At 46.3% G+C, this 19958-nt stretch overlaps 1 protein-coding gene across 7 annotated transcripts in view; it reads right to left on the reverse strand.

Moving 5' to 3' along the window:
* The window catches only part of tmem154 (transmembrane protein 154), a 72312-nt gene that overhangs the window by 11987 nt on the left and 40367 nt on the right, over nucleotides 1–19958 (reverse strand). For 5 of the 7 annotated variants that reach the window (XM_078541395.1, XM_078541383.1, XM_078541389.1 and 2 more), the window contains exon 4: nucleotides 2744–2829. The exons of the other annotated variants lie outside the window; for them this stretch is intronic. In XM_078541395.1, the coding sequence (XP_078397521.1) occupies nucleotides 2744–2829 (86 nt within the window). The remainder of the gene's footprint in view (nucleotides 1–2743; nucleotides 2830–19958) is intronic. 7 annotated transcript variants of the gene reach the window in all.

Genomic DNA, 19958 nt, shown 5'->3' on the forward strand with positions numbered 1-19958 from the left:
AACGCTAAAGGCTTCACATTTCCTCTTCCTAACTACTCTTGCTGTGGGGCTCCATGTGTCCATCGGAGGACATATGAGCACTATGCCTCGTGTGCCCCTCACTCGTTCACTCGCCCTGTGGGTTGGCACTCCTGCCTTATCATCAGCAATGACGTGGCTGCCCTGGTGCTCTGCCACTTCCAAGGCCTCCCCCTCCCGGAGGGCTGGGATGTGCAGATATAGCTCCCCTCCAATGCTCTTGGCCTTTCCTTGCTGTTGTGTGCTGTCTTCTCCTGCAAGTACAAGAAAGAAGTTTCCATTGGTTTCCCCATGGAGATGTTAGGCATTTTGATATTTTGTGTATTTCTGTCATGCTGCAAGGCCTTTCTTTGTTTCTTTTCCATTTGTTTAATCTGTATACTTGTGTTAAAATGTAACCAGTTGTGAGGTGGACCAACATCCTGAGCCAACACCGGGTGGTAGGAACATGGAGTGTGGAGGATGTCAGACAAAGAGAGAAAAATTCTGACTGAGGACATCAATGCTGAGGCTTATACGGAGCTTTTTAAAAATAAAGACTGAACGAGGATATATTCACAGACACAGGCGTGTCAGGTCGTGTCACTGGGGCAGTGGCTTACCAGCAGACACTCTGATTACAGAAACTGACCAAGACAATGGTCTCTCGGGGATGTGTGAATGAGTTTCTTCCTGCCTTACCAAGATACAGAAATCATATCCATTGCTGGCAGGTACCTGGAGACACCCCCTACTGAGAGCAGGAAATGACTGCCAGCAGGTGGTCTTTGCAAGGCCAGGGTGGGATTGACAACCCATTTGGATGACTTGATTTAAGACATTACCTTATATGCCGAGAGACCAGGGTCAGTAAGGGGATAAAGCCACAGCTCCCAAGGATATTGCTGCTGCAGCCAGGAAGTGTGACTTGATCAGTCAGGGAAGCTGTGTGGGAGAATTTGTCCAGCAGTCTAACCCCCCAGGAATGAACTCCTGCACATGGGTCTTACTAAGCAACTGGTGTTGTAAGTATATACTATTGCTTTGCTGGTTGATAAAAGTTTTCCACATGAAGTGGAAATTGTATCCATAGTTTGTTTCATGCTGTTGATACCAAAGTACAGGGTGAGGAACTTAGAGGGTAGTGAGACCCTGTGGTTAAGAGTCTTGCAGAATCACGAATGTTGGTGGCCCATGTTGGGTGCTCATGAATGCCTCCTACAAGTGGTTGCTCTTGAGGGACAATGTGGGGAGGGAGGGTCACCAGTGAGAGACAGGTGCCTCTCACTGAGATGCAGCCATGATATGATATGCTGCTTCTTGACCCCCATGCAAGGCCCCAAGGGGAAATATGTATAGAGAACTCACCTTGGCAGACTGAAGGTCTTTGATGCACTGGTGGCATGGAATCCAAGTTCTCCGGGCGATCCCACGGCTGCTGACCCTCTCTGCAGTCTCCATCCAGGCTTGAGCAGCCCAGTCTCCTCCTCTCGTCCCTGAGGAAGAAGACCCCCGCCTAGGTCCTGCAGGCTGGAGAAGCTGTAGAGAGGTGAACCATGGCCCTCCCTTTCTTCTGCCTTTCTGGCTGCAGCAGTCAGACAGAGGCTCCTTCCAACAGACAGCAGTCAGACAGAGGCTCCTTCCAGCAGACAGCAGTCAGACAGAGGCTCCATCCAGCAGGCAGCAGTCAGACAGAGGCTCCTTCCAGCAGAGAGCAGTCAGACAGAGGCTCCTTCCAGCTGACAGCAATCAGACAGAGGCTCCTTCCAGCTGACAGCAATCAGACAGAGGCTCCTTCCAGCAGACAGCAGTCAGACAGAGGCTCCTTCCAGCAGACAACAGTCATACAGAGGCTCCTTCCAGCAGACAACAGTCAGACAGAGGCTCCTTCCAGCAGGCAGCAGTCAGACAGAGGCTCCTCCCAGCAGGCAGCAGTCAGACAGAGGCTCTTTAAGAACGCGGGCAGCAGTCAGACAGAGGCTCTTTAAGAACGCGGGCAGCAGTCAGACAGAGGCTCTTTAAGAACGCGGGCAGCAGTCAGACAGAGGCTCTTTAAGAACGCGGGCAGCAGTCAGACAGAGGCTCTTTAAGAACGTGGGGAGCAGTCAGACAGAGGCTCTTTAAGAACGCGGGCAGCAGTCAGACAGAGGCTCTTTAAGAACGCGGGGAGCAGTCAGACAGAGGCTCTTTAAGAACGCGGGCAGCAATGAATGCAAGGCCAGCATCACCAGCTGCCACCTTCACAGCATTGCTTCTTGCCTCCATTGTTCATTTGTTGGCCCCCAGGCCTCCCCTGAGTTAATTGGTCGGCTGCCCTGAGATAGTGTGTGGCCGGCCATTAAATACCCGGCCGGCAGCGACACTGGACCCATGTCCAGTGTCACTGCCGGGACCTGCGGCCTTGTTGTAAAATTCAGCCCAATGTTTCTGCACTAGAATCTAAAATATGTCATTTAGGTAAATTTATAAAGAATATAATGATGATGGAGTGAGGGGAGAGGGAAGAGGGAGAAATAGAGGGAGAGGGAGAGGGAGAGGGCCGTTAGAAAGAGAGAGAGAGAGAAGGGAGAGGCAAAGCCAGGTAGAGAGAGTTTTATAATGTCAATCTGGACCAGATTCAAAACTATGGCTTCCACCTGCCATCCCAATGCCCTACAGTCTCCTTCGTGGATAACTTATTAAAATTATTAAAAGGGGAGGAGTTGACCGTATTGAGAGATTATGTCTTTTATGATTGTGCACTTACGCATCTTTTTCATGCTGCCCATCCATCTGTCAAGTTCGTCCATTTCGACTTCCATCACCGAAGCTACATCTTCCTCAAAAATAGGGCTTATAAAGGGAAATAATTACTAGTCGTGAGTGTTACTACTCAGTTTTAAAAATCAGAGCATCACATCTCATCTATCAAAAAGTACGCATTATCAAAATTATTAGGGCTGAAAATTCTCAGAGCACAATCCCAACAAGACACACATCACTCAAACACCCCGACCACACACACTGGGAACCTCTGGTGCTGAATGACCAGAGGAAAGTCCAGTCATTCGCATACATCCGACAAGTCCCCACTCCCCTATTTGGGAGCGATTCTCTGACACCTCCCTGCATAGGCCCATCCATTGCCAGTTGGAGGGGCCGCTAGGTCCCCAAAGGTGATTTTATGGTCAATGATTAAAAACAAGAAAACATTTTTACTTGCCAAGTCTTTGAAGGCCCAGGCCACAAGTCAGGTTGGCCCACAGCTGTCACTGCAGAGACAACTAGGCCTCTTCCTTTCCCAAGCCTCAGGAGCTCCACCGGGCTTCTGTGATGACAGGGATGTGGAACTTTCGGCATGAGCAGTCCCGCCTCCTGCCTTGCCCATTTCAATAGGCTTAAGTAGAGAAGGTGGAAGGTCTAATACAAAACAAGGCCATTGGGAACTTCCTTACTAGTTCAGGGTGGTTGACAGCTTCCAGTTATGTTGCAGCCTTTCTGTTGGATCTATAGCAGGAGTGTGGCAGAAGGGGCAAGGATATTCGGCCCCGACCACTCACTCGTGGGTTGGAGTTATGATTAGCACAACAGGATGCTGTAACTAGTGGCGAAACTATTTTTTCTCTATTGTGGTTTCTCAGGTAACAACTTTCTGGAGCTTTCTGAAAGAGCTAACATGCAACTGAACACCCCTGCAGTGATGCTGTTGTGTCAGGCTGATTTTCTTGGAGCTGCCAATACCTTCAGCCAGCTCACTCACTCACACTGTAGCAGGAAGCTGCAATCAGCCGCTCAGCACAGCTGCCAACACACTTCACCCTGCATACCTGCAAATACTGGCCAATGCTGAAGAGGGGGGTATGTCTTGAGCGAGTTTGGTTCTGCTTGATTCAGGTAAATGTGTGGAAAGTCCAATCTACCCTGCAGGCTCTGAATGAGCTCATGCCTATAATAGGAACTATTCTGCTTTATTCAAAGAAAAAAATGTAACCTGTGGTAAAATTGTTGTTTGCTGGGACATGCCCAGTTTATGGTTTATCAACAACTGCAAGATATTTGTACAAAAGCAAAATCCTGCCAATGCTGGAAATCTGAAATAAAAATTGCTGGAAATACTCAGCAGGTGAGACAGCATCTGTGGAGAGAGAAGCAGAATTGACAGTTCTGGTCGCTGACCTTTCATCAGACTGGAAAATGTTACAGGTGTAACAGGTTTTAAGCGAGTCCAGGGGCAGGGAAAGGGAGGGGGGAGGAAAAGAACAAAAGGGGAAGGTGTTCAATCATTGATCCTTGTCAGCCACACAGGCTGCACACAAGTCAGGTCCTTCAAGTTACCACATAATAATTTAAAGGGACCACGCACTTAAATAAATCACCTGCCCACTCCAAAATAAATTAGCAGGCAAGCTGTCTCTGATAGGGGGAAGGTATAGGTGATGGAAGGACAAGAGGAATAATGATGCAAGGCAAAAGGGTAATAATGCAACAAGTAACTAAACAAAAGATGGGTCTAGAGGAGGTGTAAATGGGAATAGCTGAGCGACTTCTTGTGTCTGATCAAGCACATACCAAAACATCTTTTTACATCCATATCCTTTTCTTCTGCAACTGCCTCCAGCTCTGACATATTCCACATGGATTCCAACTGAAATTCTATCCTTCATGTTTCAGATCTGTCCTACATACAAATATACGAATTAGGAGCAGGAGTAGGCCACTCGGCCCCTTGAGCCTGCTCCGCTATTCAATAAGATCATGGCAAATCTGATTGTAACCTTCTTTGCAAAGGCACATTCCTGCCTACCCTGATAACTTTTCACCCCCTTGTTAATCAAGAATCTATCCATCTCTGCCTTAAAAATATTCAAAGACTCTGCTTCCACCATCTTTTCAGGAAGAGAGTTCCAAAGACTGATAACACTCTGAGAGAAAAGAATTTCTCCTCATCTCTGTATTAAATGAGCAACCCCTTATTTTTGAACAATGACCCCTAGTTCTAGATTCTCCCCCAAGAGGAAACATCCTCTCCATATCCACTCTGTCAAGACCCCTTAGGGTCTTAATGGTTTCAATCAAGTCGCCTCTTACTCTTCTAAACCTAGATACAAGCCTAGCCTGTCCAGCCTTTCCTCATAAGACAACCTGCCCGATCCTAGTATTAGTCCAGTAAACCTTCTCTGAACTGCTTCTAATGCATTTGCATATTAAATAAGGAGACCAATTCTGTACACAGTACTCCAGATGTGGTCTCACCAATGCCTTGTGCAACCGAAGCATAACCTTCCTACTTTTGTAATCAATTCCCCTCACAATAAATGATAACATTCAATTAGCTTTCCTAATTACCTGCTGTACCTGCATACAAACCTTTTGTGATTCATGCACTAGGACACCCAGTGAATCTCAGAGCTCTGCAATCTCCCACCATTTATATAATAATCTTATTTTTTATTCTTCCTGCCTAAATGAACAATTTCACATTTGCCCACATTATACTTCATTTGCCAGACCTTTTCCCACTCACTTAACATATCTATGTCATGCTGTAGCCTCCTGACATCCTCTTCAATATTTACTTTCCTACCTATCTTTGTGTCATCAGCAAACTTAGCAACCATTCTTTTGGTCCATTCATCCAAGTCATATAAAATGTAAAAAGCTGAGGTTGCAGCACTGATCCTGATTACAACTATCACAAAGATACTCAGCATTCTTCGAACCATTGCTCTTTTTGTATCCTAAAATCCATGCTCAATGCCAAATCCACATGCACCCTCTTGACCTCTGTATTCAGCAGCACTGACTCTCTGTACCTCAAAGCTGCCCTGATCGGCATTTCCACCTTTTTTCTTCCATTCAGGTATTGGCTTCAACAACTTTTACACATGAGGGCCCTGTCAGATTCACCTTCCTCTTCATTTATCTCTGACATATACCTCCTTCCAATCTCACCATTTGCTGTGTTTTCGCCATCCACTTTAACAATCCCTCCTCTGACTCTGAACCATCAGTCCTCAATAAAGGCTTCAGTTTTACCCCTCACTCCCCCACCTCAATGAATTTCCAGTTCAGCATGATACTGAGCCCTTCTTCCATCTGTTCTGCCTCTGCGCCCATTTCTCAGGTCAGGAGCCTTCCCCCAGGCACTGGACCCTTTCCCCTGCCTTCAGAATTCTCATTCCACCTGACCCCTCCCTCTGGACTCCTAACCTCTCTACACAATTTGTTCAGGATTTACGGGGGTGACATCAGTTTGTCTTAACTTTTCTACCCACTGACCACTCACTTATCTTCCTCTGAGTTTGCGGCAGTCTGTTGTCTCAGGTCCAACACTGACACTGTCATTAAACATGCTGACAAAGACGGTGTAGTTTACTCTTTTATTTTTCCATGGAATTTGAGCTTCACAGGCAAGGTCAGCATTTGTTTCCCATCCCTGGTGCTCCTTGAGAAGGTGGTGGTGAGCTGCCTTCTTGAACCGCTGCAGTCCATGTGGTGTAGGTACACCCACAGTGCTGTTAGGAAGGGAGTTCCAGGATTTTGACCCAGCGACAGCGACGGAACAGCGATACATTTGCAAGACAGAAAATTGTGCGAGACTTGGAGGGGATCTTCTGAGAGATGATCTTATTGAAATGTGTAAGATTCTGAGAGGGCTTGCCATGTTAGATGCTGAGAGGAAGTTTCCCTTTGTAGGGGAATCTAGAACTACAGGGCACAGTTGGAAAAAATAAGGAGTCTTCCATTTAAAACAGAGATGAGGAGCATTTACTTTTCTCAAAGGGTCGTTAGTCTTTGGAATTCTCTTCCAAAGGAAGCAGTAGAGGCTGGATCATTGAATATATTCAAGGCTGAGTTAGACAGGTTTTTGATCTACAAGGGAGTCAAAATTTATAAGGGTCAGGCTGGAAAGTGGAGTTAAGGCCACAGTCAGATTTGCCATGATCCTATTGAATGGCAGAGCAGGCTTGAGTGGGTGAATAACCTATTCCTGCTCCTATTATTTATGGACCAGAAACTTACTTGTGTCGGGCGGGCTGGACGGGAGTGGACAGGGGTGGGGGCAGAGCCGATCGCCGCCCGTGATCAGCTGCGTGCCGTCATTTTACGTGGGTGGGCCAATTAAGGCCCGCCCAGCGTGACACATGGCCAGTAGTGCTCAGCACTACCTGTGTGGGCTGGGGGAGGAGGGAGAGTTGGGGCCTGCGCTCTTTCGCACATGCGCGCATAAGAGCGCAGCAGTCTCCCTGAGGCATGGAGCTGACTCCAGGAGATTAAGCACATAATAAAAGTTTATAAATAATAAAGTTAAAAATTATTTAGAGATGTCCCCTCATGTGACAGTGTCACATGAGCTGGGACATGTTTGTGAATTGTGCAAAAATTAATTAATAATTTTATAAAAGCTTCAGGAAACCTCATCCCGCCCATTGATGAGGTTTCCTGAAAAACGTGAAGCCCGCTTGGGCTTTTTGCCTGCCCATCAACCTTAAGGTTGGGTGGGCAGTGTTGTTAATTATCTAAATTACTTCCCTAATGGCCTTTGACAGTTTGGCGGATGCACTGAACGAAAGATCTAAATGACACACGATGACGCCGGGACGCGCGCCCAACGTCATCTCTTGTTATTTTGCGCGTCGGCATGTCGGGTCCGCCCCCGCACACCAACGGCAATATTCAGGCCATGACCTTATGAACTTCAGTGTTGTAGGAGTTGCATTCATCCAAGCAAGTGGAGAGTATTCCATCACACTCCCGACTTGTGCCTTGTAGATGGTGGACAGGCTTTGGGGAGTCAGGAGGTGAGTTACTCATTGCAGAATTCCCAGCCTCTTACCTGCTCTTGTTGCCACAGTATTTATATGGCTAGTCCAGCTCAGTTTCTGGTCAATGGTAACTCCAGGATGTTGATGGTGGCGGATTCAGGGATGGTAATGCCACTGAATGTCAAGGGGAGGTGGTTAGTTTCTCTCTTGTTGGTGGTGGTCATTTCCTGGCACTTGCGTGGTGCAAATGTTACTTGTCAGTTATCAGCCCAAGCCTGAATGTTGTTCAGGTCTTGCTGCATTTAAACATGGACTGCTTCAGTATCTGAGGAGCTGCGAATGATGCTGAACAGTGTGCAATCAGCGAACTTTGTTGTTGGTGTGCTTTGCAGAGGCAGAACACCAACCACCTAACAACTCCTCTGACCTCCTCTTGAACCATTTACCCATTTTCCTCACCCCTCTCCTCCCTTTCCAGCATCCCGAAGGGACCATTCCCTCTGTGATATCTTGGTCCACTCCTCAGTTACCTCCAACACCCCTCTCGCCTTCACATGGCATTTTCTCCTGCAAGGTAAGGAGATGCTACTCCTACCCTTTTCCTTCTCTATTGTTGCTGTCCTTCCAAGTGAAGCAATGATTTACTTTTACTCTTTTCAGTGTGGTCAAGTGTATTCACTGCTCACGATGCTGTTTGCTCTACTTTGAGAAGACTAAATGCAGCTTGTTGATCGCTTCGTAGAACACCTCCATTCAGTTCACAAGCATAACACCAAGCTTCCACTCAACTGTCACTTATACCTCCTCCCCATTCCTTCTCTGACCTCAGCCTTCTACATTGTTTCAATAAAGCTCAATCTAAGTTTTGAATCCTGTCCTAATCTTTTGATTAGGCACTTTACAACCTTCTGGACTTAATATTGAGTTCAACAATTTCAGATGAAAACCACATCTATTTTTGGAAAACAGTTGCTGGTAATGATTCTGCTATTCCCACTTACACCTCCTTGAAACACATCTTTTGTTTCTTTACTTATAGCATTGTCATGTCCTTCGGTCCTGCCCATCATCTCTTTCGTTATTTAATCTCTCCTATCTTCCACATTATCACAAACCTTCCCTTTTGTTCTTTCCTCCCTTCACATATTTCCTTCCCACTGTACTTACTTCAACCCTATTACATTTCTAAATTTTCCCAGTTTTGATGAAAGGTCAGAGCCTTGGAACGTTGGCCTGGATTTTCACTGAGTAGGGATGACTCAGGAGTCCTTTAAAAATGGAGGGCGGGTCCTGATTCCGGGAGTCCCAACCCGATTCCTGGAGCTTCCAATTTTCAACAGGGCCTTCTAAGGGTGCAGGCACTCCTGAGCTAGCCGGCTCCATTGCGGAGATAGGCATATCCTTCTCCTCTGCAATTTTCACGGAGTTGGGCCAGATTTTTTAAAAATTGGGTTTCATGGGAACTCAAAGGTGTTGTCAACCATAGTCTGCATGAGGGAGTCTTTTAAAATGTAAGTTCAAAAGGTCCTCCTCATGCGTCCCATGTCAAACTATGCCTTTCCACCCATCCTCTCTGGCCCCTCACGCCAACAAGCTGTCAATCAAGCAATGTTTTCCCTGTGGCTTAAGTGTGGCATCAGAGTAATGAGCATCTGGGCTCTCAACCAACAATACATAATGAGGTTTAGATTGGTTAACAGTTCTGGTTTTCTGAACTCTGCTGACAATTTCACAATGTTTATCTACACAACCTTAAGAGCTTTCAATTGCTTGCAGTTTCTGTTATTAATACTTTAAATGACCTTGATGATTGACACTTTCATTGGGCTGTGTGAAAGGACTTTTTGCAAAGTATTGAATGAATGACTGTTTTTTAAAGCTTTTCTTTACACATACTATTGACACTATAGGGTTCATTTGTTCTACACTGCGTATAGTGGGTGAATGGGCATGGATGTGCCATAGATTGGCATTATGGGCATGAAGGGCTATGGGGATGGGTGCACAGACATAGCTTGGCACAATGGGGCACGGGGAGTGTGTAAAGGGTGAGGGGTGGAGGGCCGTTTTGTTGTTATTCTTACTGGGATGAAGTCTCACAGCATTGAGGCCTTTTAAGCAGCCTGCCTCTGCACCCAGCAGCTCTTGTGACTGGCTCCAACCTATTTCATGGGTCAGCCTGAGTGCGGCCCACAACTGCTCCCTGAGAATGAAGATCTTGTCTTTGTGGGCACCCGAGGTGGGGGGCGGGGGAGTGGGGGGCTGCGGGGGGCAGAGCTGGTAATTTCCCTGACTTCTGCTACCCATCTCGGTAACGAAAATCCAGGCCATTATATCTGTTTCTCTTTCCACAGATACTGTCTGACATGCATTTCCTGATTTTTTTTTCAAGATATCTATATCCACTTGCTCCTGGAACAGGTCAAAGGTTAGCCGGAGCTATGAAGATGGAACAGTCCTCAAGAGGAGATACCCAATACAAGAGTAGCATTTAATTTTGAATGCATACTCAGCTGTCACATTTCATGTTCCTTATAAGCTCAGATACATAATCATGACATTGATGAACTTGTTTTTTCACTTTGGAAGAAACATAAAACGACAAGTCATGAATGCATTCTGTAGCTGGTGGAATTTGAATTCAGTTAGTAAATCTGAAATGTAAAGCTCAGTAATGATGACCATGAAACCATTATTGATTGTTGGAAAAAAACCCACTGGTTCACTAATGCCCTTTAGGGAAGGAAATCTGCCGTCCTCACCTGGTCTGGCCTACATGTGACTCCAGACCCACAGCAGTGTGGTTGACTCTTAACTGCCCTCTGAAGTGGCCAAGCAAGCCACTCAGTTCAAGGGCAATTAGGGATGGGCAACAAATGCTGGCCCTGCCAGTGATGCCCACATCCCATATAAGAATTTTTAAAAATTAACTGGAAGTGGTAGTGCCTGCCTCTTTATACTTGATGAACCAGTATATACGATCATTCACAATACAAAAGCATCAAATCGCCTCATTGTTTGGGCATGAGGTCTTCATATTCAGGACAGGCAGAGGCAGAATTTGGTGAAATGCCTCAGTTCGGCCAGGTTCCCTCCCCCTTTTTTCTGCACATCAAAACTACCTTTGGGACAGGGACATAATCCTCCCACCTATAAATGGCCAGGCGCAGGCCAGTGCAAGTAGAGGGGCTGAGGCCTAATTTCTACATTTGTGACTGCATCCCCGGTGTCTTCAGTTGCTAAGGGTGGCATTTCAGATTTAGAAGGCTGCTTTCCCTATGGCATCCTTTTTTAGAGTGGTTAACTTCAGTAAATAAACTGGTCTGTTTTTTGAACTTTGAAAACCTTTCACCAAGCCAGCCCACTGTTCACTGTGGCAGGAAGCCACAGTGAGTATTCATTCATTACCTGAACCAACACCCCAGCTGCAAACATCCAATACTATATGTGAATAAGTCCCTGAACCCAGAAACTAGAAGCACTGCCCTGACAAAGTATGGTGACAGATTCAGAGCTGAAGAGATTTGAAACATAAGAAATTGTCTGGTATGATTTTTCAGCCAGCTAAGCTATGTCTGCAGTATTGCAGAAACATTACTGATAGACTTGTAATCAATAGTAGCACATAGCCCATGGCATCCATATGGGATATTGGCAGCAAGTGCAGCACTTTTACATTTGGTTAGTCTGTGGTTTTGTGCAGTCTTCTAGCCGTTCTTTGCATTTAACCTAGATTTTTCCAGGACTCACCACAATCCAATATGTTGTCTGTCTGCTTCAAACCACTTTATGTACCTTCCTATTCCTACAATTGCTCGAACATTAACTCTTCAGCTGGTGTATTTAATGTATTACTGAGTAACTTTATACAATTTCTGAACAACTCTTAAATGAATGGAAAAACATCAATGTTGGGCACATAAAGCATGTTCTAGTTATATAATGCCAGTGAATGTAATTTTAGGGACATGGATTAAAGTTTGTAGCTGCTCTGTTAATACTTAAACACACAAAATTGCTATATTTTAGCACATAGTCAGCACATGCACTAACACCAACAAATAGAGCAATATGATTCCTTTAATTTTTTTTTTACCTAAAGGGCACCAAACATTGACTAGCTAGCAAAATCCTGTTAGATCAATCCAATCCATAGAATTGATCTTATTGATCTTTTATGTCTTGAGTCAATGAGTTCGTTGGCCAACCAAACTCTAGCTGCATGCCTTCCTATCTTCTCCTCAATTGCTGCTTGCAGTCAATAATGGGGAGAGATTGATATAAGAATAAACAGGGATGCTTTATTGACACATAGGGCAGAACACCGTATCATACATGCTCACTCAGAAACCTCCAAAACTAAACTTACAGTATCCAGTTGCCCGCACTGTATGGTGATTCATCAGTGCTGTAACATGATCAGTACAACTGCATTTTCTTAAAGGGACACGGTACCTCATTTTACCACAGATCAAAGAAATGATTGATCACAGCATAAGGAATTGACATCACTCAAGCAGTTTGTATTATGTTTACATTTGGAACAAGTTTCAATGCCACTGGATTGCTTTGCCTCTATGTTCTGCTTAAATTTAATGGAGACCAGCAGAATGGAGCCCAAAAAGGTGATACAAAACTTTAAAATACACAAGATCTAATACAAGAACACAAGAAATAGGAGCAAGAATAGACCACATGGCCCATCAAGCCTGTTCTGTCATTCAATACAATCATGGTTGATCTTGGGCTTCAACTCCATTTTCCTGTCTGCTTCCCATACCCCTTAACTTCCTGAGAGACCAAAAATCTGTCTATTCCAGCCTTAAATATAATCAACGATGGAGCACCCACAACCTTTTGGCGTAGAGAATTCCAAAGATTCACAGCCCTTTGTGTGAAGTAATTTCTCCTCATCTCAGTCCTAAATGATTGGCCCCTTATCCTGAGACTGTGCCCCCATGTTTTAGACTCCCTGACCAGCGGAAACAATCTCTCATCATCTACCTATCGAGCTCCATTAGAATTTCGTAGGTTTCAATGAGATTGCCTCTCATTCTCCTAAACTCTGGGAAATATAAACCCAATTCACTCAGCCTCTCATCATAGCACAACCCCCTCATGCCAGAGACGAATCTAGTGAATCTTCACTGTCCCGCCTCCAATGAAAGTACTTCCTTCCTTAAAACAACACCACACGCAGTATTCCAGATGTGGTCTCACCAAAACCCTGTACAACTGTAGCAAGATTTCTTTATCGGTGTATCCCAATCCCCTTGTAATAAAGGCCACAATGCCACTTGCCTTCCTAATTGCTTACTGCACCCACATGTTAACTTTCCACGTTCCTTGTACGAGCACACCCAAGTCTTTTTGAACATCAACAATTACGAGTTTCACATCTTCTAAAAAATATTCTGCTTTTCTATTCTTATGTCCAAAGTGAATAACCTCACATTTTCCTACGTTATACTCTATCTGCCATCTTGTTGCCCATTCACCTAACCTGTCCATATCTCTTTGCAGCCTCTCTGTGTCCTCCCCAGAGCTTACCTTTCCATCTAGCTTGGTATCATCAGCAAACTTTGATACATTAGTCTCTGCCTCTTCAGCTAAGTCATTAATATCAATTGTAAATAGCTGAGGCCCCAGCACTGATCCTTGCAGCACTCCACTATTCACTGTCTGCCAACTTGAAAAAGCCCCATTTATGCCCACTCTCTGCTTTCTATCCATTAATCAACCCTCTATCCATGCTAAAATATTGCCCCCAACTCCATGAGCCCTTATCTTGCCTATGAATCTTTTGTGTGACACCTTATCAAATGCCTTTTGGAAATCCAGGTATACTACATCTACTGTTCCCCTTTATCTAACCAACTAGTTACATCCTCAAAAAACTCTAATAAATTTGTTAAACAGGATTTCCCTTTAGTGAAACCATGTTGACTTGTTCTAATCATACTATGCTTTTCTAAGTGCATTGTTAAGACTTCCTTAATAATAGATTCCAGCATTTTCCCAACAACTGATGTTAGGTTAGCTGGCCTGTAGTTCACTGTTTTCTCCCTCTACCCTTTTTTGAAAAGCATTGCAGCATTGCCAATTTCCAATCTAGTGGGAGCGTTCCTGAACCTTACAAATTTTGGAAAATCATAGCTAACACATTCACTATCTCTGCAGTTATCTCTTTTATAACCTGAAGGTGTAGGCCATCAGGTCCCATGGATTTGTTGGAATTTAGTCTCTTTAATTTTTTCTAAAACCTTTTCTTTGCTGATATTAATTTCCCCGCTCTTTTTAGCCCCTAGGCTGCCATCTGTTTCTGGTATGAAATGTGTGACTTCTACTGTGAAGACAGACACAAAATATTTGTTCAAAGCCTCTACCATTTCCTCAATCTCCGTGGGCAGAATTTTTCATTCGGTGTGTGGGCACATGCCCGACATGCTCGAGCGTAAAATAGCATGCAACGACGTCAGGTGAGCGTCCCAACATCATCGCGTACTTGGGCGATATTTCGGTCGGTGAGTCGGCAGCACGCCCACCAACAATTAAGAGGTGTATTAAGGCCATTAATGTAGTAATTGGGAGTGATTTTTCACTGCCTGTCCTGGCGGGCGGGCGCATCAGCCGGGTGGCCTTTGCCTTTTTGAGGAAACCTCATCCAAGAGCGGGATGAGGTTTCCGACATTAATTAAAAATAAGATTAAAACGTTTGGACAGAACTTTCATCAGGTATGTGTTCCGGTGACTGATTGTGATGTGTAGGCATTTTTTCCCGGTTCTTAAAATCTTTATTTTTTGCATTTAAATTCTTCAGCTCCCTGAGGCAGCTCTCTGCCTTCAGGGAGCTTTCCTTCCACGCTCCCCTGCACCCGCGCTTACTTCAGCGCTCACCCTCCTCCCGTCCCCACCCCAGCAGTGCCGAACCTTTCAGTGCGTCTTTCACACTGGCTGGTCAGCCACAGTGAAATCGCAGTTGGGGGCTGATCGTGGTCAGGGGTCCGTTCCCCAGCTGCTCCCAGGCCCGCCGATCACGGGCGCCCTCCAAACTCAAAATCCTGCCCCATGATAATTTCTCCTGTCGCTGCACCTAAGGGACCAATGTTTACTTTAGCTACTCTTTATATATACTTACAAAAGCTCTTACAATCTGTTTATATATTTCTGGCTAGTTTACTCTCATTCTATTTTTACCCTTTTTATCAATGTTTTGGTTGCCCTTTGTTTGTTTCTAAAACACTCCCAATCCTCAGACTTGCTACTTTTTTTTTGCAACAAAGACCTCTTCTTTTAATCTAATACTATCTTTAACTTCCTGAGTGAGCTACGGATGGGTCTTTCTTGCTGAGTATTGGAATGTATTTCTGTTGAACATTTTGAATCGTTCCTTTAAAATGTTTCCCACTGTTCATTTACTTCTATATCTTTTAGTCTATTTACCCAATTCACCTTGACCACTTCTCCCCTCATATCTATGTAATTGGTTTTGTTTAAGTTTAAGGTACTTGTTTGTGATTGGAATATTTCACGTTCAAGCTTAACATGGAATTGGAAGGCTTTACGATCACTATTTCCCAGTGAATCTTTTACTATGACATTGCTGATTAACCCTGCTTCATTACACAATACTAGATCTAAGATAGCTTTATCTCTAGTTGATTCCACAATGTTTTGCTTCAAGAAACTGTCACAAAAACACTCTACAAACTCATCTTCAGAACCATTCTTGCCAATTTGATTGTCCCAGTCAACACATGAAGATTAAAGTCCCCCACATTTATTATATTTCCTTTGTTACAAGCTCCAATAATTTCTTATTTGATGCTCGGCCCAACGGTATAACTACTGTTAGGGGCCTATAAACTACTCCCACCGGTATTTTCTGACCTATACTGGTTCTGCTTCATTTCTTCATGGCGAGAATTTTACGTTCGGGGGTTCAGCACCTGCTCGACCCGACCAAACGTAAAATATCGTCAAATGACATCAGGCGTGCTTCCTGATGTCACCGTGCATCCGCTCAATTTCACGGTCGGCCGCGCGCGTGTGCGAGTTGGATCCATCCTGCCGGTATTTAAAGAGACAATTAAGGCCATTAACAAAACAATAGACAGCGATTTGATGCTGCCTGTACGATTTTTAGCTCTTCACACGGGCGAAACCGGTGGGCGAAAATCACATTTTAATCATTTCCTTATCCACGGATGGGATAAAAGGCCCTCAGAGCAGCAGCAAACCGTTTGCCATTTGCAGTTCTTTGCTGTGTGAGTACAGAGTTGTCTCAGAGTTTCTTGGCATCTTGTTTGATTGTCAAGCCTGCCTTTCAGCATCTCAGGCCCTCATCTTCTCTGGAAGGCTCCCCTCAGCAATGCAGCACAGTGATCCCTCATTTGCAAGGCACTGCCCCTCTGCATCCCATCTAATGGGGATAGTGTATTCCATTGGTGGAACCTCCTCCTCTGAAGAAGAGAGGGGCAGGAGGGAAAGGAGGCCAGGTGAGTGCGGGCAATGTCCTAGGGACAGCGCTTTAAGAAGAGTGGCATGGACTCAGTTGGTGCAGGGCCAGCAGGGAGGCCAAGGTAAGAGGGCACATTGAAGGCTCCTCTGATCAGCGGCTAGAGTGTTCAGGCAGCACTCCAACTAACTCCAGATGTCCGAGATCCAGTGCCGCAGGAGGTTCTGCCTCTCCAGGGACGTAGTGACAGCAATATGTCACATGATAGATCCGGAAATCGCCTCCAACTGTGTGGGCGGACACCCCATGCTGGTGGCTTTGAAGGTCACAGTGGCCCTCAACTTCTCTACTTCTGGTTCTTTTCAGGGCTCAGTGGGGGATCTGTGCATTTCTCAATCAGCTGCACACAGTTGTGCCAAGCTCACGACTGATGCTATCTTTAGACACATCCGCACGTTCATCCATTTCTGGACAGACAAGGCGAGCCAGGCAGATATAGCACAAAACTTCGCTGCGATGGTTGGGTTCCCCCGCGTTCAGGGTGTAATCGATTGCACTAATGTGGCCATCAAGGCACCAGCAGGTGAGCCAGGAGCGTTTGTAAACAGAAAAGGGTTCCACTCAATGAATGTCCAGATCGTCTGTGACCAAAGGTTCTCCAAGTTTGTGCCCGTTACCCTGGGAGCTCACACAATGCTTATGTCTTGTGGCACTCACAGGTACCAAGGCTGTTCACGGCTCTTGCACGAGCAGATGGGTGGCTCCTGGGTGACATGGGCTATCCCTTGAAGAGCTGCCTGTTGACCCCACTCCGTCACCCAAGAACTGAGGCTGAAGAAAAATACAACAGGATTCATGCCTCCACAAGGGCAGTAGTGGAGGGAACCATCAGGCTGCTGAAGATGCGCATCAGATGCCTGGACCGATCAGATGGATCATTGCAGCATCCTTCAGAGCCTGCCTCCCCCAGAGTCATCGCATGCTGCACCCTGCACAACCTGGCTCTGGCAAGGGGGAATCTACTGGAGGCTGAGGAAAGCGAGGCAGCTTCACAGGATGACTCAAGTGATGGCTCAGAGGAAGAGCCTGAGGAGGGGGGAAGGTGAGGATATTGAGGCAGAAGATAGGGACCTTCAAGGAGGCAGGAAGACCAGGGATTCTTTGATCCAACGAACCGTGAGCTCGGCATCCAAGGCATTGATGCCTCGTCCAGCCAATGGCACGGTCTCATTTGCTAACAATCAATAAATGGGAACCCAACCCAGTACACCAGCTCCACACAAAGCCACACTTTTACAAAAGACTGTGCTGCATCTGGCACCAACTCAAACCATCCAGCCAACTCAGCCCCAACTCAGTCAAGTAAACGTTTATGTTACTTCACATGAACGTGCAAAGAAACAACAAAGTGTCCATCCCGAACAAAAACATCAAAATAATTAATGAAACTAATGTCACCCATGACACGCCCCTGCTGTGCGCAAGGTGCCTTCAACTTATGCCTGCGGGGGCTGCGTCTTGGTGCCCACCCCCCACTTCGCTGTCATTGGCATTGGAGGCAGCCTGCTGACTGGTCTGTTCCGGTGGCCTTGATGACCTTGGTGGTTGTCCTCTGGCCAGCAAAGCCTAAGCAGGCTCCACCTGGGAGTAGGCACACCTCAGTCACTGCGGCATCATCAGATGCAGCGGCCACTGGCAAAGGGGCAGAGGAGCTCGTGCCCTCGTCCGGAGCGTTCTGAGAGGAGCCCACAGAGACGACAGGCAGCTTGTCCGCCAATGTGAAGTGTGTTTGCACCTCCCTGCTCACCATTGATGGGTGGGCACACAGCAGAGAGAATAGGTGCCTCATCCATCTCTCACAATGGCAGTGACCTCCTGAGGTCATTGCCTGTGTGAGGGCTTGCAGGTCCAAGCGCAATCTTGGGAACCCCTGAGTCTGGTCCTGAAGCTGCCTCTCCGTAAGAGTCACCACTCTCTCCATGGAGGAGGCACTGTGCGCTCGGTGTTATGGGTCAATGAAGAACTCATGCTCAGCATGGACTCATCCTGCCCGCTCTCCCACTTGGGCATTAGGCGGGCCCTGTCATTGTGGCACATCTCACCCTGCAATGCACTGAGGCAAATTGTGCTGACATCCCAGCCTTGGCAGGGCAGGTCTCAGTGCCAGTTGGCATACACACCCTTAGACCCCTGAACATTCCGAGCAACAGGCACCCAAGTAAAGTTCTCCGCACAGGTCCATGCCATCTCTTCACTTACCCTTGCTGACTGCAAAAGATCATTGTACCTTTTGTGGCACTGAAGCCACGTGCGGCACACCATGTTGTGCGCACTAACCTGGGCGGCGACCTCTGTCCAGGTCTTTTTGGTCAGGTGGGGTGGCCTTCTCTTGCCATCCCTGGGCATTAAAATATGCTGCCTGGCACTGACCACCTTGACCAACACTGCCAGGCACTCATCTGAGAAATGGGGGGGCAGAGTGCCCACCCTCCTGCCTTCCATGAACACCAAGTGCTGAGACCATGACTGCACACCAGGGCACTTCTTGAACAGCTTCCAGACAGCTCCCTCAGTCTCCCCCATAACTCCTGGCAGCTTTCAGGGAGCTGCCTCTTCTGTTTTTCAACATCCCACTGGGTCTCCATTGGATCAGGCGCCCAGCGCCTCCCCACCCCATGCGTGGAAAAAACAATAGGCGGTTGCATTTCACACATTTCGCCTTTAATTGGCCACCCAGCGTAATATTGCATTCACCGTGCGATCTCGGCCGGGAGAGGCTTTTACATCTGCTTCCAGCCATGCCAACTTCAGGCACACCCCGAGCTTAAAATTCAGGCCCATGTCTCTAGCGGCGATTAGATCGAAATAATTTTCCTCTATTCATGCCTCTAGTTCATCTATCTTATTGCACTTGCTTTGTGCATTCAGATAAAGCACCTTTAATTTCATTATTTTTATTTATATTTCCTGCGATGACCTTATTCGCTGATGTACAATTTTTGTTAAACTCTCTGTTCCTTCCTGTTTCCCTCTGCTTGTCTTTACCCACATCACTATACTGTTTCGATGCCTCAACCTTTCTCTTTGGATTTCTAAATCTCTTTTCACCTGAGCCCACACCCCAACCCCCCGCCCCCCTACCCTCAGTTAGTTTAAAGTGCTGTCCACATCCCTAGTCATACGATTGGCCAGGGCACTGGTCTCAGCCCAGTTCATGTGGAACCCATCCCAATGGAATCGCTCAGCCTACCCTAAGAACTGAGGCCAGTGCCCCATGAATCGAAACCTCTTCTTCCCACACCACACTTTTAATTCTCTAATCTGCTTGACCCTGTGCCAATTTGCATGTGACTCAGGTAACAACCCAGAGATGATTACTTTCGATGTTCATCATTTTAATTTAGATCCTAACTCCTCAAATTCCCTTAGAAGATCATCATTCCTGGTTCCACCTATGTCGTTGGTTCCCACATGGACCATGATAACTGGATCCTCCCCCTCTCACTCCAAGTTTCTCTCTAGCCATGAGGAAATGTCCTTAACCCTGGCACCAGGCAGGCAACACAACCTTCGGAGCTCCCAGTGTCGGCTGCAGAGAACGGGATCTATCTCCCTGACTATCCTGTCTACTATTACTACCACACTTCCTTTTGCTCCCCCTACTTGAATGGCATCCTTCACCATGGTGCCATGGTCAGTTCGCTGATACACCTTGCAGTCTTTTTCCTCTTCCGCACAGGCTGCATGCACCTTATACC

The sequence above is a fragment of the Cetorhinus maximus genome, chromosome 1 (assembly GCF_964194155.1).
Source record: "Cetorhinus maximus chromosome 1, sCetMax3.hap1.1, whole genome shotgun sequence".
Lineage (NCBI taxonomy): Eukaryota > Metazoa > Chordata > Chondrichthyes > Lamniformes > Cetorhinidae > Cetorhinus > Cetorhinus maximus.